At 39.2% G+C, this 18967-nt stretch overlaps 1 protein-coding gene across 1 annotated transcript in view; it reads right to left on the reverse strand.

Annotated features, from left to right (window-relative positions):
* ppp3cb (protein phosphatase 3, catalytic subunit, beta isozyme) overlaps positions 1 to 18967 on the reverse strand; it is a gene marked incomplete at both ends in the record, with an annotated part of 53470 nt that overhangs the window by 6796 nt on the left and 27707 nt on the right. The window contains 10 exons of the mRNA XM_079250556.1: positions 29 to 76; positions 3855 to 3952; positions 6055 to 6139; positions 6242 to 6319; positions 7112 to 7237; positions 7461 to 7555; positions 10406 to 10483; positions 12469 to 12608; positions 15297 to 15442; positions 18663 to 18774. Of these exons, the coding sequence (XP_079106682.1) occupies positions 29 to 76; positions 3855 to 3952; positions 6055 to 6139; positions 6242 to 6319; positions 7112 to 7237; positions 7461 to 7555; positions 10406 to 10483; positions 12469 to 12608; positions 15297 to 15442; positions 18663 to 18774 (1006 nt within the window). The remainder of the gene's footprint in view (positions 1 to 28; positions 77 to 3854; positions 3953 to 6054; positions 6140 to 6241; positions 6320 to 7111; positions 7238 to 7460; positions 7556 to 10405; positions 10484 to 12468; positions 12609 to 15296; positions 15443 to 18662; positions 18775 to 18967) is intronic.

Below are 18967 nucleotides of genomic sequence, written 5' to 3' on the forward strand. Positions count from 1 at the left end.
ACACACAGTGGAATGAGAGTGATTTTACCTTCGGGGTCCTTAACTGTCTCGATAGCTTCTATGGCCTCAATGGTAGCTGAAGGATGGGCAAGAGAAGAAAGACAGGAAGAGAGAGGAGAAGAAGACAGAGTCCGAGAGAGAAGATGAAGTACAAAGAAAAGAGAAGGAGAAGGAAAACGAAGTGAAGGCTGAAACATGCTTCTGTGCAGATATGCATTAACATCTTTGCCTCAGGAAGCAAAGAAGGAGAGTATGAGTGATTGTCAAACATTCGCTTTTGGAAAAAGTTAAATTAGGTTTTTTCCTGTACAACAACTTAACAAAAAAAAAGAAGATAATTAATAACAAATCAGGCTAATATTAATGTTTGATTAACCCTTAAAACTCCACAAGATCACCGGTAGCGCAGACTGCTGTTTCTCAGGAACGTGGTGTGTAACTCTGTGGGGTAAATAATGATCAATCCCTCACCTTTTACATGATCTATGAAGTATCAGACATTTATGTATGGGGTGACCAGATCTTTTCTCACTAAATGTGGGACAATGTGAGAGTCCACTCTGCCATGACAAAGTTTGAAAAAAATAAACTTTCTATTCTGCTCTTTGGTAATAAAATTATTATCCAAACCCAACAAATCTGTGACTATAAAGCCTCCCTCTGAGTAGCTCATTTTTTGTGCCGTTTCTCGTCATATTCCCCGCCGTGTGACACAGAAAAATGACTTTAACAGACCCTCTCACAGTCTCCTGGAACAGGTTTAACACAGGAATATCTGCTTTCCCAGTCCTTCTTTTCTCCTTCACTGCGGTCGTCTCCCTGTCCGCCATCATCGATCTGTGTTTTTATTTAGTCATTTTATTGGCACCTCTGTACCTCTCTGAGCTTCTGCAGCATCATTGTCCCGTTAAGGCTCTGAGATCAGAAGACCAGATGCTTGTCGTCGTCCCCAGGACTCGACTCGTGACTCATGGAGACAGAGCCTTTTCTGCAGTAGCAGAACAGTATAACTCTGTTCCAGTCTCCCTCTTCCGGTGAGGTCTGCTGGGACTTTAAGTGGTTTTACATCTCTTTTAAAAACTCATCTTTTAATGTTTGCTTTTAACTCCTGAGAGCAGGAGCACTCGGTCTTTTCTGTCTTATTTTGTCTTTTAACCATTATGTTGTCTTTATTTTAGTGCTTTTAATGTTGATTTATTTTATTTTACCTGTACAGCACTTTGGTTACTTTGAGGTATGTGAAAGTGTCAAAATAAAGTTTGATTGATTGATTGATTATTTATTTTCGTTCGCGGGTGCACCGGTGCATCTTAGCTGTGCATTAAGTCCCGCCTCCTAGTTTGATTGACACGAGTGTAACTCAGATCAGCAGGCGGTGTGATGTGACAGCTGTCAAATATTTTGCCACACACAATTGGTTTGTTTTTTCACAAAAGTGAAGACTAGTCGTGAAAATGCGCCCCGTTTTGTGGGACGTGTGAAAAGTAATAGAAATGCGGGACTATCCCGCACAAAGCGTGACATCACCCTATTTATGTCTATCCTGTACAGGAGGTTTATATTCTGGCCACTGTTGTATCTCCGACCAGGAGACATGACAGGAGCTTCCCTTCTGACCTTTTAACCCTCAGCCTGAAAAGAAAAGAGCTACTCTACACTACAGACTGATCAAATGCTTTTGCATGATTATCACAAGCTGTATGTATTTTTAATGTTTGCAATGCAATAGTTTGATTAACCTTAGTAACTTCTTTTCGTAACTTTTGTTTGTAACTCTTTGGAAACTCATGTTTGTAAGATTGTGGAGCAGCATTGTGGAGGGATTCCCCTCCATTCTCCTCTCAACTCCCTGCCTTTATGCAGGCCTCTGCTGGAAAGATAAGGAAGCTGCTGTAAGGACATAGAGATGTTTTATGCAGTTTGTTATACAATAGATCGATTAACTACTAGTAACTCTTATAAACCTTTTGTAGTAGTAACTCTTTGGGAGCTTAAATTTGCAATGTAGAGGACTGTAAAGCAGCATTACAGACGGTGTGCTGAAGGAGATAGTGGGAGAGAATTCCTCCCTCCTCTTTGCAGCTCTCCTACCTTCAAGATAAGGTGCTGCATGGAGACTTGATGTGTTTTTTATGATGTTTCTAATGCCTACAACCATAACAGGGACTTTTTCTCATTGAGATTCTCATTGTTCTCAAAAGGACTCTATGTATATCATGATGTCAGACACTGGCAGGAACTCTCCTCCTGGTTTCTCAGCTTTGGCTTGAAGAAGATGGAAGATTTACAAGGACTTTCTGTAGGCTGTAATGCTTGTGGAGGACCCTTATCTAGTCTCTCCGGAACCTGCCTCAGTGCAGGCCTGTAACACCTGGTACAGAAGACGTCTTAGCTCATTAAAACAGAGTTCCTCTGTATAACTTTCCCCCCTCCCCTTCGGGAAACATGCATGCTTATTGAAGGAGGGGTCATAATTTGTATTACAGTATCGGAGGAATGTATGTGTGTTCTATAAGTGGGAGTGTAAAGTTTAGTATAAAAACATTAGAAAACGATGAAAAGACGGCTTTTGCAGCTCAGCTGCGGCCCAAACGCATCCTTCTCAGTTTGCTTTTGGCCCTTAAATCATTGTTTATATTAATGCCCTCCAGAGCTTGATGAAAAGACACTTTCAGTGTCATGAACCCCAATAAGACCAGACTCAGAGGGACTCACACCTCAGTGACCTTGTCAGTAAGCCAGGTACAACCCAACATGGAGAGACTGGTAATTTCTAAAGATCAGTTTAATGTTTTCCACTAAGTAACAACAACTTGCCTTGTTCCACATGTTTCTGGTTGTTGACACGTTGCACTTGGTTGCAGTTTAGTGGCTGTAATTATTGTTTCTTGCCCCTCTAACTGTGGCTTTATTGTTCTATTGCTGTTTTGATTTTTTTTTATATAACATTTTATTTGCCCAGATAGGAAAAAAAAAATACTGTATTTGCTATTGAACCATAATTAAAATAACTTTGTGCATTTTCTCGTGTTTCATCCTTAAAGCTGCAGCGTTTGGCCCGTGGCGCACTGGATCATTTTCAGTTTGGCCTTTGGAGGCAAAAAGTTTGGGCACCCCTGGTCTATATGCATGTTTAAATTGCAAAAAGTGTTTTTAAGTGGAGTTTTAAGGGTTAAAAATATGCGTACAAACATTAAAACCACCTCCCAAAACATGAAAAGGAGGCTGGCCTAAAAACTCAGCAAGTAATCCTCAGGGTGTCCAATTGCAGCCCAGCTGGTCGCCTTTGATTCAGATCTCAGCTACGTTGTCAGATTCTTGATTTTTCTTTTATTTTTTTTGTGGTCTGGGTAAACGCTCTGAACCCAGGGCTGGTAAAGTGACAGACTCGGGGGGGCATGTTTCAGGCTTTAAACATGTGAGGCCCTCAGAGCGTCATGGCAGCTTCAGAAGGGGGTCTGGTGTTAGCAGCAGCTGGTGTTAGCTTTACCGCTTTCTCTCTCTCTCTCACACACACACACAGTTTAGTTGCTTTTGTGTTTCTGCTGCCTACTTTCAGCGTCTCTCTCTCACACACACACACTCTTCCAGTTGCAACCACAAACACACCCAGCAGGCTGTTAGTATCCTCGGCGCTGGTGAGGTGAGGTGGAGAGAGTGAGTGAGGCAGGAGGATGAGGAGGAGAGAAACAGCAGAACGGGAGGAGAAGAGGAGGAAGCCCAGGAAGGAACCGGAGGATGATCCAAAGGAGGTTTATTAACTGTCCATGTTTTCTCATGGTGGTTTTTTTTTTTTTTTTTACTTCCACATCTCTGTTTCTGTTCAGGGTAGAGCGAGTTTGTGCAACACTCACCGCTCTGCAGGGTCTGCTTGCCTCCAGACAGCACACCGCTGGGCAGCATGCCGGTAGGAGTCAGCCCCTTCAGGGTCAAGACGTTCTCACTTTCCTCCCTGAGAAACAGCCAGACACAGCGAGTGGGTGTGGGAGACAGATGTGAGTGGATTTTTTTTTTATTTTATTTTTTTAATCAACAGAGAAAGATAACAGGTGGGAAGGAAGAGAAAGTCAGAGGATTATACTCTTAACTGTGCACCTGCAAACACGCAAACTCATGATGGAAATTGCAAAGAAAAAGGATCTGGAAGCAGAAGCTGAAAAAGAGAGAACATTTTTAGATATGAAGGAAAGTCTGCCGGGGAAATGCGTCGTACACAGACAGCTGCTGTTAAAAAACCCCAACAGCTGTGTTTACATGAAGATGTTGATCCTGATCAGGGATTCTCAGTCCTGGTCCTCACAAAATCTCACAAGTACCATGAAGTAAAAAAACATGACATTGTCACTCATTGTCTAAAGAGGAAAGGAAAGCTTTTCAGGTCCAACCTGCTACTGGTTCAATTCATCAATATTTTATTTTAAATTGTGTTATGTTATGTTATGTTATATTATATTATATTACGTCACATTATATTACGTCACATTATATTATATTATATTACATTATATTATATTATGATTATATTATGATTATATTATATTATGTTATATTATATTATACTGTATCATACTATATTATGTTCATTTTTATTATATTATATTATATTATATTATGTTATATTATATTATATTATATTATATCATACTATATTATGTTTATATTTATTATATTATATTATATTATATTATTATATTATGATTATATTATATTATGTTATATTATATTATACTGTATCATACTATATTATGTTCATTTTTATTATATTATATTATATTATATTATATTATATTATATTATGTTATATTATATTATACTATATCATACTATATTATGTTTATATTTATTATATTATATTATATTATATTATATTATATTATATTATATTATTTGTTTATCATCGAGGACAGTGCAAGTAGACTTCACACTTTCCAAACCAGTTCAGCACTTATTTGATCAGGTCAGACCGACATACAGTATTTAAAAGAAATGGTCTTGTTGGTGCTCAAGACATCTGCGAGTGTATGACGAGGTTTTTAAATATTTCATGGCAGTATGGGTATCAGAACTTAAGCTGTTGAGAGTTCCCTAACAGTATTTTCTTCTCTTGTCAAAGGTGGGTTAAAAAAACAAACAAAACAGAGATAACAGTAACGCATTGTAAAAATTAAGGATGTCTTGATATTATATTTTAAGGTTTAACTTTACAATTAGTGAAAACAAATTCATTTTTAAATTCTTTATCGACACCACAGAGGAAACTAAAAGTCTAATTTTTAACGCATCTGGCATCTAAAACACAGTGAAGTTTGAATTAGTCGAATATCCAACCAGCTTCACTGCAGTCTCCTTTACTCTGACAAACCTCGCCCAAACAAAGTGCTGCTTCACAGCCGAGACTCTCTAATGGCTTCCGTCATCTGGTGAGACGGTAGCAAGACATCCCGTCACTTTGCCTGCTGCTTCCTAAAGACGTTTTACATAAAAGTTATTTTGAAAGGATTTAAATTACTGAACTTTGAAAAAAATCTTAATAAATTGAAGTTCATACTTTTAATTACTCTTTTAATTACTTTTTTAATTACTTTGACATTAAAGAGAAACAGAAACATATCAGCAAAAGAAATGTTGACTTATTGCTCTTGCAGTAATCATCACAATTGGGGCGGCAAAAGAAAGATCAGGATGCATTTTTAACAAAACAGTAAGATTTAAATTTATTCGATAAATCATGCTTGACTGAGAAGCCTCAAACTTCTGCACAGAGGACAAAATACCTTGTAGACATATGTAAATAAACCCACTTAATAAAAATAAAATAAATAAATGAATAAAATATTTTAAATAAGTCAATAAAAAAATAAAATGTGAACTACCTTTTTATAACAAAAAATTAACATTTATAAATTAATAAACAAACAAAATGCAACCCACTGTTTTCTAAATAAAAAATAACAATTTTTAAAACTAAATAAATAATAAATAAATAAAACACTGCTCACTTTCTTTATTTTAAATTTAAAAAAAAAAAAATCAGATAAATAAAACGTAGCCCACCTTAAAACAGAGAACATCTTGGCCATCTTCCCGATGGCGCGGATCTTGTTTTTGATCACCTCTTTCCTCGCTGCTGCTGCACTGGCTGCAACAGAGTCAAACGCAAGCTCAGATATATATATATCTAAAAAAAACAACAAAAACCCTGTAATGACTGAAGAGCGTTCGCTCCATGAGCGCTTCTCACCATCGTAGATCTCGTCTCCATCGTTCATGAGCTCGTCATCAGAGCAGATGCTCAGGACATTGACTAGCATCTCTGTCACTGCCACAAAGAAACGGAGAAACAAAAATGGAGATTGTTTTGTAGCAGCTGCTTAAAAATGTGACCTGTCAGATCACATAAAAAATACAAAGTCCACATGAGGGAGATGTGTGTTGACATGACCTCACATCACTGTGAATGCAGTAGACGTTAGCGTAATAAGTAAGATAAGATGATAATAGGCTAATAGGTTGTAATTTTCTTCTTATTTAATGTGATGTCAATGCTGCTCTAAAGCACAAACTATTAAAATATATAAAAACAAACTGAGACATCATTACGATTTTGTAAAAAATAAGTTTTTTTGTGCTTTACACAAAAAAAGAGACATATTTATTATTTAACTCTTCCATCCACAGCAACTCGATGAAGAGCACAGTTTAGGATAAATACCTGCTGAAAAGGACCATAGAAGACAATACACATGTACACATTGTTGTTTGCTGCACATGAAGCCACTGGATCCACTCCATATTAAACTCACACACTCAGATTAAACATGTTTATAAGTGGAGGAATTTTGGCCACTGTCCATTCACAGCTTGCAATTCCCATCTTTACCACTAGATGTCAGTCATTTTTACACACTGTACCTTTAAAATAGTAATCTTTAGCTAATATAGTTGATATAGCTTCTTTTTAAAATCAGTTTGTCTTAATTTGCTACAAAGTTTATTCCTCTAAATGAACACTAAGATGCTCTAACTAAAGACTATAAAACTTTAACCATCTCTGGGGGTTTTGGTAAAATAGCATCGTCTCTGCGGGTACATTGCTGGATCTTTGCGGTACCTTTCTCTCCCACAAAAGGTAGCGACCACGTGAAAACGTCCATGAAGTTGGGCAGCCAGTAGGGGTGAGGAGAGCAATTGAACTGTCGGATGTTCATCACATTGTTCTCATACTTTAACACCGCCGCTGCACACACGGACACACATGGAGATGTCATTACTTTAACATTTGTTCAGATTGTGTTCAATATTTCCTAAAGAATAGTAGAAAAAATATTTTGTTGAATTATTATGAAAAATATTAACTAAATGTTAGTGAAATGTATTCATATTCTCAAGTGTTTCTGTTCAGTCTTTGATTAGAAACATTATGTTCAGTCCAAAATAAATGTGCGTTTTGTGTGTCAGACCTTTGTTGTTGTAGACATCTAGGTAGTTGGGAGCAGAGAAGATGGTGATGAGGGAGGGGAAACCTGTAGTCTGACTCTTCCTGTACATGCGGTATCTGAGCAAAGAGAGACAAACAAGCCACCCACGTTACAGCTATTCAAATGAGACACTGCATTGTAGATGAAAACCGAGGATTTTCTTCAGAGGTCTTTAAAACCAGACAGGGACTAGTTCAAGGCGAGACAGCCACACACTTAAAAGCTGATAAAAATAGAGGAAGATCACCAACGAGGTGGGAGAAAATGAGCTGCTAGGAAGTGTTCTGAAAGCCTACAATGTGAAGATCTGCCATCAGAAAGATTGCTCTCTTTTTTTTGTATCTGGTTACAATTAACACAAAGCATCTTCTTGTATGGATGCTCCAGGAGGAACTAATTACCTTACTCAGAAATGGAGAATTTTTTGTTTTTTTTAAACAAAAAATAAACAAGTCTGGTGTCAATTAAAATGGCTTTGTGGTTCAGACCACTTGTGTAAAACTAAATTTTGTTCTGTTTTTCATGTTTGTCATGAACAGACGGTTTACAGCAGCTTATGCCGACTAGTTATTAACCTCGTCCTGATGAAGCCAGTCTTTTCTGCCTCCTGTCGATAACGGCAAACCCAAAATAAATCAAGCATTTCTTCCCAACTACCAGGGTTGTATGTTTAATCTGGGTCTAAAGAGAAAGCATGTGAAAACTTGTGAGGTTACTACTGAGGTGTGAGAATCAAGATACGAGTTACCGTGTCGGTAAATTCACAAAGACATCAGCTCAGTTCATCTAGGAACAAGTGAAGTCATGTCTGATGAGGAACTTAAACTAAAATCATGAATCTGAGCTGTTTTCCAGGTGTTTAATAGAGGTGCTGCACAGGTAAATATCTCAGGAAGCCATGGGCCAATGATGATGATGATGGACACATCTAATGATGGTCAAAGTTAGGAGAATCTAGTTTTAGACCCCAAATTTACCCTAAAAACACTGTGAGGGTTCAGAAAGATGTGAAGACCAACAAAGTATATGACAGAAAAGAGAATAATTAACTATGAAACCTCCTTCATCTCCATGGAAACTAGCAGGACCTTCCTCTCAATGGAAACCAGCTGGACCTTCATCTGCATGGAAACTAGCAGGACCTTCATCTGCATGGAAACTAGCAGGACCTTCATCTGCATAGAAACTAGGAGGACCTTCCTCTCCGTGGAAACCAGCTGGACCTTCATCTCCATGGAAACTAGCAGGACCTTCATCTGCATGGAAACTGGCAGGACCTTCATCTGCATGGAAACTAGCAGGACCTTCCTCTCCGTGGAAACCAGCAGGACCTTCATCTGCATGGAAACTGGCAGGACCTTCATCTGCATAGAAACTAGCAGGACCTTCATCTCCATGGAAACTAGCAGGACCTTCATCTGCATGGAAACTAGCAGGACCTTCATCTGCATAGAAACTAGCAGGACCTTCCTCTCCGTGGAAACCAGCAGGACCTTCATCTGCATGGAAACTGGCAGGACCTTCATCTGCATAGAAACTAGCAGGACCTTCATCTCCATGGAAACCAGCTGGACCTTCATCTCCATGGAAACTAGCTGGACCTTCATCTCCATGGAAACTGGCAGGACCTTCATCTCCATGGAAACTAGCTGGACCTTCATCTGCATGGAAACTAGCAGGACCTTCATCTCCATGGAAACTAGCAGGACCTTCATCTCCATGGAAACTAGCAGGACCTTCATCTGCATGGAAACTAGCAGGACCTTCATTTGCATGGAAACTAGCAGGACCTTCATGATTTCGTCAAGGCAGAGTCAGATGAGACACTTTAGCAGTTTTTTAGATCTGGAATAAAACTTTTCATCACAAAACGACAAAAGTAAAACATGAAATGTGACTGTGGTTTTTAGCTGCAAGAGTTTTTGTCCCATGCTGATGAGACGGACGTTTGTATCCAGCAGAGTCTCTGCTTTCATCTGAAACATGAGAACAGCGCTGTTCTTGGGTTATTCTTACATTTCCATATATTTGCTTAAGGTTTGAACCGTGTTTCATGTGGATGCAAATGCTTGGTAAAGTCTTTGAGCTGAGTTTCTCCCTGTCATTTCTGTATGATTCTTTTGGGCTGGTGCCTCCTAGCGTGTCCATAGTTGTTCTGTACCGCATGTATCTCATGCATGACTCTCAGTTAGCTTTCAGCTCCCACATTTACTACTGTATTTGCCTGAGGAGGGAGGACAGTGCACATAGTATAATTTATGTCACTCTTCAGGTTAAAACCTGGATCTTTTGTCTCCACGCTGCTGCTGCTTTCATTCTATAAAGTCTTTATTCCTGAATATGCATAAGGTGGTGTCAGCAGTTTTGAATGAACACTTCATTAATACATTAACTGACTTGTAAAGGCACAGAAGCTTGACTCACTAAAATTGTGTCTTTTGAGCACCCTTTGGCGAGTGCACCAGACCCCTGAACCCAGACAAGCTGTCTGGATGACAGAGAAAATGCTGTTAATGGCTTCACCAAACAGCTCACACAACACCACAGCTATGACATAAACCGTCAGAGTAGTACTGCCTTAATTGCTGCATTACGTCTAGAGGATTTTCACTGAGATAACAGATGCCAGGAATGGATTTGTAGGTCAGAATATGATGTTTTACCTCTAAGTGTTTCATTTGTACTGCAAACCTTACATAGCTCATTGCAAGAGGCAAGATGGTTAACCTGAATTTTTGTTCCACTGGCTGTCGGTCAGCCAGAGGAAAGCTACAGAGACGACTCTAATGACACGGTTTGAGGATGACAGAGGGAAAATAGCGGAAGCTCTTTTCTTCTAATTCCCTGGCAAAGAATGAAGGAAGTCAGAACATGACAAGATAAGCAATAAGTGAGACGCTGCTCCCATTCAAACTGAAAAGACTCACCCAGCATCCTGTGCTTCATGCGCTCTGATGATTGACAGCAGGTTGTTGGTCTGTAAGAACTCACACACTGCTGGGTAACTGGGAACAGAAAAACAAGAAGACTTATATGAGATGTTTGGGTAGAAATGTCCAAAAAGAGCCAGTAAAAGACATTTTACATGAGAACAGACATATACTATCACATGGCTGCTGCAAAGCCTTAAAAAGGTTTTGAACAAGGCCTCTTGTTTTCTAATGCGAAGTTCTGGATGTGACCAGCAGGGGGCATCGGAGAGTACGAGCAGGCCTGAGCAGGGCTTATGGCTGCCTCCGAGCTGTGGGGGCTGAGTGCACACTAGTTGGTTGATTGATGCTGCGTCTCCTAAACATAGAAAATCAGTGTGTTCGCCACAGAGAACATGTCATAACACCAACTTCCACGGATGAGGAAGTCAGGACTGCACAGACTCTCCATCTGTCTCTCAGGCAGCTTCTTGTTTCCACATTCCTCCATTTTCTTTCTTTTTTTTTTTTCCCATTTCCATCTTTCATCTTTTCCCCTAACACCACCAGCAGCACCCTCCTCCTATGTTGCTCTCCCTCATTCTCTCACTGTATCTTAATATCACTCCATATCTGGCAGGAGTAGCCAGTTGTCATAGCAACAGAACCGTGCAGTTTCCCTGGGGATTGTGGGATATCTTTTCATGCTGAAACGGGTATGTGTTTGTGAATGTGCTGTGTTTACGTGTTTGCTCACACACTCACACTGTTCGTGTGTGTCTGTGTGTGTGTGTGTGTGTGTGTGTGTGTGTGTGTGTGTTTGTTCGAACTGGCCAAGATTTTCAGTCTCTGGGAGAAATCCTAGAGAATGCTAGTGAATCTTGGATGTGGCATAACCGTGCAGGAAGTGCTTCTCGTCAACAACATCCCAGACCACTTTGCCTGAAGTCCACCTAAAACTTATTAAATTCCAGATTTGGAGTTGAGCTTCACATCTCTCTAATACCAAACACCCTCAAGATGCACAGATCAACAACACATCTTCTGAGCCCACAAAAATGCCTGATTCAGCTGGTAACTTTAAAAATATTGCTGCTACTGCATATTTTTTTTAGATTTTAATATTATATTCACTCTGGCTTGTTCGATTATCAGGTTTAACTCAAAAGTACAGTACTGATAAGCTTTCAGGGTGTATTATTTCCCCTTAACCTTGTCAAAGCTTCCTTTTAAAATGCAAAAATTAATGAAGAACGTCAACTCATTTCAGGACAAACTCAGTTGTCAGATTCTGAGGCTAAAATGATGTAAAATGAATGTATGAATAGATAAAGCAGCATAAAGAGCAACCAGAGGTTTGTAGAAATAAAACACAGATCAGCAATGACCAAGCTTTTTCTCATCTGCACATCATTCTCTCACGTCTGAAACACACACACAACACACACCATTTCCATGTTTCCACACGTCTTCCTGCTACTATCTACCTGCTATCCTCACTAAAGCACCTCCACCTCAGCTGCATCCCAAACGTCTTCTTGACTTTATTCCAGCCATAGAGGATCATTATTTTCCTGCTTTTCTCATCACTTGTTGATCTTTGGCTGCTCCTGATTGGACGTTACCGTCAGTTTGAGCTCTCTGATTGGTGGAAAGTCTGACAGGAAGTGGCTTCATCTTTATTTTCAGGTCAAATTAGAGGTCTCCTAGCAGCATAGTAGTGATGTTAATCTTTTCTTATTATAAAAATTTGATAATCATGCTGGTATGGATTGTTCATTGTGGATTTACCATATAGAGTCCCTGAATAAACATGTTTTGTGGCTGGATTGTAAACCTCCTTGATGGGATATAAATGCCTTGAAAGCTTCTGTCAATCACCGTATCAACCACAATTTACCCCAAATTTACCCCACAGTTACACACTACCATTCCTGAGAAATTGTTGACAATATAAATGAAAGTGGCATCACTGATCTCGTGGAGTTTTAAGGGTTTAAAGCAGATTTTTTTCTAAAATAAACTGTAATTCTTTAAAATAAAAAAAGCATTGTTAGGAGGAATTTAAATGACTTCCATACCTGTAGAAATAGGAGCATCCTCTGACTGTATTGTGGCCAAAGTACTCCTGGGTCTTTTCATTGCCAAAGTCTTCCAGGGGGTCGGCCCACAGCAGGTCGCACATGGGCCCAAACGCTGGGGGCTCCTTGAACCGGTCCAACTAGGACATGCAACAAGCACACACCAACAGAAACACAAGCTTATAGAAACGCACATGCTCCAGCAAACGCAGCAAAATCCACAGAAAAGTGTGCGGAGAGATAATGAATGTTTATGTGCAACAGAGATCTTTTGTGTTTTTAGTTGCATAAACCACAAAATAAACCCATGAGCGCATACAGTACAAATCAGATTGGAAAGAAGGCACAAAACACACACACACAAACTCACACAAACACATACTGTCAGAGCAGAGCATCTCCATGGCAACCCTCACCACACAGGAGGGAGAAGATGTCACACCAGCAGATTCACCATGGAAACACTGCCATTAGATGAGGAAGTGTGTGTTCATGTGTGTGTCAACGTATTCTGTGGTGCTGTGAACTGTATACATTCATCCTCGGCTTCTTCTACGGCTCTGTTTTCTTGTGTTTCATGAATTGGAGAGAAGTGGGTGCAGTTGGAGAGCATATTTATCAGTTGTGTCTTCATGGCCGCTCACATGTGTGTTTTTATCGCGTTGATTGTGTCATACACAATCATGTTTTCTATTCCTGACATTTGCTCAGATTTTTCAATGTAAACATAAAAAAACAGCTAAAGGCTTTGATTTTTTTTTATTTTGATGGCTAATCATCTTTACATGTTATTTTAGCTTCCTATATTAAGAACATGCGGTTGTCCTGTCCTATATGTGGCACAGTTTAAGGCTGAGCCGATCCACGGATACTTCATAAGATCCTGACTTTCCTCTTTCAAACAAAGAGGAGCTGGTATAAGCTAGAGGAGTAAACATACCTGGGAGTGAACTGAGCCCAATGAACACATGGAAACTCTGCAGAATGAGCATGTTGCCCATTTTTCCTGCAGCAGCTGCAGCATATCAACATGCTGCATGGACTACTATGCTGTGAAGGGTTTATGAGTCTGTATAGTGCCATGTTTATCTATGCTGAGGGCAAATACACCCAGAATGAACTGATTCAGAAGGCTGGCACTGATCTGAGGGTAATACAGGACATTCTACCGCTAACTACTTTCCTCCTTCTGACAGAAAAACCTTCCTTCTTTTACCAATCCAGGTATTTTACTCCTCCTTCGTCCTGTTCCTTAGATTCAACTCTGCTTTGATCATATCTTTCTATTTGTAATTTCATGGAATACTTCTGCAACCATTTTATTTCTGTACGAATTAACAGATTTGTTTTGGATCTGCAGCTTAGTTACATCTCAGTCTCAATGAATGTCAAAGTGCTACTCTAAATACACCTAAAATTGATTAATGCAAATTAGTTCTAAATGTCTCTGACTTAAACATAGCCTAAGGACAAATATGGATTACTGAGCATGCCTACTAGGCAGGTTGCCAGGTCACTAAGTTTGAACAAAAACTGGCACAAACGCTCAACAGTTGGATCATCTTTGTTTTCTTTCTTCCTACAAATCTTAGATAATTTTTAAACATTGTAAAAACCTAAAGCACAATGTAAAATAACTTCATGGTTCTGGGTTTTTATAACCTGTGATCTAGTTCATCAGAGCTCCACCATCTAACAATAACATCTCTACAAGTCTTCATTCGAATGCTGCCAAAACAGACATATTATACGCAATAATTTTATTTTCTATACACACTTTTTTTTTTTATTACTCTTAATGGTGCATTCACATCAAAATAGTCTGGGAAACTTGCTGCACAAGGTGAGTAATTTTTAAAAAAAAATTGTACCTTTATTTGGTTCAGATTGCTTTCACACTGCACTTTACTGAACCGGAACGAACCACTTCAACCGTGTTACGCAGTTTCAACAACTGCTCACTAGGGGGAGGTTTTCTCCCAAACATCCACTGACCAAGAAGAAAGAATAAAAAATCTCTCTCTTTGTTTGGTCAGGATCAAAAATGGCTCTTTAACCTCAGATAAACAATTAAAGAAGAATAAATTTCTTTAGTTTAGGCAGTTCTGCTTTTACTTTGGTGTTCAACTGTATTATGATTTTCATCACAATCTGCTGGTGATCTGGACAGATATTTGACATGTTGTGCTACGTTGCATCTTGTCCTTGGTCTGTTGAATGCAGTGCTTTCACACTGTCGGCAGACTGAACCAGGGTAAACGTGCAAGTGGAATGAGACCCCAGGTACTTAAGTGGACCAGATTTTTGTTCTCTGCACCACTTTGTTTTACCAAATGGAGCAGATTATCCTCAGGGTTCACTTAAAGCGGACCCTTTCTGTTTAGAATACCTTGGTTTTACAAAAAAAAAAAAAACGTCCACACCTAACCGTTAAGTGCATCCATGCTGTGTCTAAGTGTAAAACACAGATCACACATGTGATGTCAGCGCAGTTATTGTCGCAAGCTGTGACGTTTTGAAACCTAAAACAAGTTATTTATGTCTACATGCCGATTAGTTTATTCCCAAATCTTCTATTTAGGCGGAGGTTTTTGAAAGAAACTGTAAATCTGCGCTTTTGAGTGCGTGACACGCCAAACTGTAGAAATATATCTTTGTTTTGTGAGATACTCTGCTATATGTGGCCTAATATGGGACACATATAGCCATTTAAAGTAAATTAACATTAATCAGAGCAATCTGATTTCAGTTTTCACTCAGCTTTGACCCTCTTTTGTGGATATATATTATTGTCCAATAACGGTGCAGGTGTGTGGTTCTTCTCGTACCTTCTTAATGTCGTCCAACGTGTGAATTTCTGGTGAAAGCCCCCCATGCACACACAGGAACTGCTGGTTCATCAGGGCTGCCAGGGGCAGGCAATCAAACGCCTCCATGCAGGAGTCGTACACCTGCTCTGAGTACTTGATCTTACCTGGAGGTAGAAGGAATGGAGAGATATTTCAAGACTTAAGGCAACAGAACAGGGCCGAGTCAGTATGTGGCTGTGTGATAAACACGTATCGCACGCAAACAAACTGCAACAAAGACTGCTGCAAACAAACAAACAATATGCCTTTACATGAGCACATCTGAAGAGCTCTGAGATCTAAAGGCCTCAAACAGATTTTACAGTTTGTCTGAAAACATCATTTGGTTCATTTGGGTGTAAAAACATTAACTCTTGACACTCAAAGCCAATTTTTTTTTTGCCATTTTTGGCGTGTCTCTTTTGTATGTGTGTGTCTGTTTAAAAATGCATGAAAAAGCTCAAACATTTTAATCATATTATTTTATTCAGGACAGCTTCCGTTGTCCCATTATGGGGCAAAAATGATGTAAAATGAATGTATCAATAAATATAGCAGCATAAAGGCCAGCTAAATAAACAAAAGAGTATGCATCAGTAACAGGACTTTGTAGAAATAACACAACATGCAGATCATTCCTTCAAGTCTTGGCTTTTAGGAGAAAATATATATATGATTACATTTATTTCTGCTAGTATTTACCGCCTATCCTCAGTAAACCACCACCATCTCAGCTCCATTAGTCTTCTCTGTCATGATGTGACGTTCATGTTCTCTTTAGTTCCTGCTTTCCTGCTTTATTTTGTAGTTTTTCCTGTTTAGTTCCCTCATGTCTGGTTTCTTGATCTGCTTTCATGTTCATTAGATTCACCTGGTCTCATTTAGTTCATTCACTTCACCTGTGTCTCGTTTTGTTCATGTGTATTTATACCGCTTGGTTTCTGTTCCTCTTTGCTGGTTCATTTTGTTAGCTTCCTGTGTTTCTGTGTCAAGTCTTTGGAAATAAACCTCTACATTCAGCCTTCCTGCTTCCAGATCCTGCATTTGGGTCCTCACCACCACCTCCTCGTGACACTTCTCGGCTTTATTCCAGCCATGAAGGACCATTATTTTCTTTTTGGCTGCTTCCAATTGGACATTGTCATTAATTTAAGCTATATGATTGGAGGAAAGTTTGACAGGAAGGGACTTCATCATTTCCAGGTCAAAAGTGAGATCTCTGAGCAAAATACTAGTGATAGTTATCCTTTTTTTTTCTAAAAAATGTGATTAAATAATGGTGTCATCATGGATCACTTGTTGTAGATTTACCATAGAGTCTTTAAATTAACACTGTATTTGTTGTCTTGATTGTAAACCTCCTGGATGGGATATAAATACCTGGAAAACGTCTGTAGATCACCTAAAAGGTAACTATCCATCAAAATTTACCCCACAGAGTTACACACTACCATTGCTCAGAAATTGTTAACAGTATAAGTGATAGCACTCTTAAGGCGTTACTACATCAAATAATAACGTTTGAATTTAGGGTTTTTTTGTGATAAAACTTCCTTTTAAGGACTCAAATGATTTCTCCTGTAAATATAAAACGGTATCACAACAAGTTCTGCTTTATGAAACACACCTTTGATTTGCCAGCAGCATGAATGATGACATCCAACAACACACGGCATCTTTTAAAGTACATTTCACACAACAGTGTAACAATACATCTGACATGAAACTACATCACAGGATTGGAATAGCTGGAAAGAAAATAAAGAGGAGATGAGGGTGGATTTTTAGACGCGAGCAAACAGGGAGGAGGGAGTCGAAAAGAGAAGAAGGATACCAGTAATTTCATACGGAGAGAGAAAGAGATTGATTGATGGGAGGAGACAGGAGAAGGAGCAGAGGTTAAGAGAGGAAGGAAAGGAGATGATGGAGGAGGAGAAGGGAAGAGAGCGCGGACAGGAAAACGACAGTATTGTGGAGCACTGGTATACGGTGACCAGCATTTTACATGTGTGTGAGCGAGGAGTGTGTTTGTCAACCCCTCCATCTGCCTCGTGTAGAGCAAGAGCTCATTATTGCCAGTCCACCAGTTGTCAGCTTCTTCCACACACTCAAACATTTATGAAGACACTTGCACATGCATGCAGTCACCGAACACGCACTAGCGCACACTTGTCATATACGCTCACACACATACACAAACGCAGCAGATGGTAATTGAGGGCAACCACTATTCGCCAAGAGCACCAGGGGAAATTAGCGTCCTCGTCCCTTGGCCAATCAGACACAGAGGAGTAAGTCCCTGAGCCAATCATTAAGGGCCAAATTAATTTGCTGCTAATCACCCACTCTCGGACAGGACGATGAAACTCATTGGTGGAGGACGCTGGGGGAGGGAAGAAGGAAAGGGCTGAGGGTGGATGGAAGAAGAGAAAAAAGAGGGCAGTGTGGGAAAGGAGGGAGAAGGAGCAGGAAAGGAAGGATGTGAGGGGGAGGAAGTGAAGAGATCCTTCTGAAAAGGCTTCGCATAATGAGGCGTGGAGTACATGCATTGATTTACTGATAAAAACGAAACTTAATCTTTAACTACTGACTGTTTAGTCATTTCATTGTCTTTACATTTGTGTGCATGGGTGTGGAGTAAGGAGTTTTATTAGAAACATGACCTGCAAGGCACATTTGTTATGTATCAATATTAGCAACACAGCTTTATTTTAACTGTATATTGTATTTAACTGTCAAGCTAGGAGTATGTGAGGTATGATAATTGGTTATGTTTAGGCCATCGTTGTGCTTGATGTGATTTTCAGTAATCAACATAATTTTACGTCTTCGACGCTTCCGCCTATTAAAGAAGTTTGAACCACAGTTTCTGGCCCAATCACATCCATGACATTAGTCACATTTGTCATTCATCCCTGAGATAAAATGAAGTATTTTCTGTTGTCATTGGGGATCAATAACATGTAAGTACAATTTCATAGTCTCTGTTTATTAATATGTAGGAAATAGGGACTACTGTGGAACTGCTGTCACACTGGGACTCTCACATGTTTTGCTTTTTGCTTTTAAATAGTCAGAAATGAAGCACAAGAAGCAAACAAATGTAAACATGAAGTTTAAACATGATATATTTTCTTAACATTATTTTTGTATTTACAGCAATAATTTTAAAAAAAAGTCCAATTTGACTGTATTACAACAGTATTAACATCCTTTTGTATGTGTTTTTATTTGTTTTTATATCATGTATTAATGGATGACACAAAACGGGACATGAAGTAATGGCAAAAGGGCAGAGAGAAAAAAACTTGTAATTTTAGGAGGAATAAAAAAGATCCAACTCACATTCTTGTTTGAAGGTGAAATATTCTGTCAGATGTCTACATTCATGGTTTCCCCGGAGAAGAAAGAGCGTCTTTGGGTAGAGGATTTTCAGTGACCACAGGTACAACACACACTAAATGGTCATCAGGGACAAGAAAACATGAGAAAGAGATTAAAGCTAAACAGCTCAATACAACAACATTAAACTTTCACAAAACAAATAACTTTAGCTTAACAGGGTCATTATACTGATTCTGTTCACCAATTCATGAAAACCGTCTTGGCAAAATGCTACTCAGGAAGTAAACATAAGGTTTAAATGAGGA

Source organism: Telmatherina bonti (assembly GCF_933228915.1).
Source record: "Telmatherina bonti genome assembly, chromosome: 12".
NCBI lineage: Eukaryota > Metazoa > Chordata > Actinopteri > Atheriniformes > Telmatherinidae > Telmatherina > Telmatherina bonti.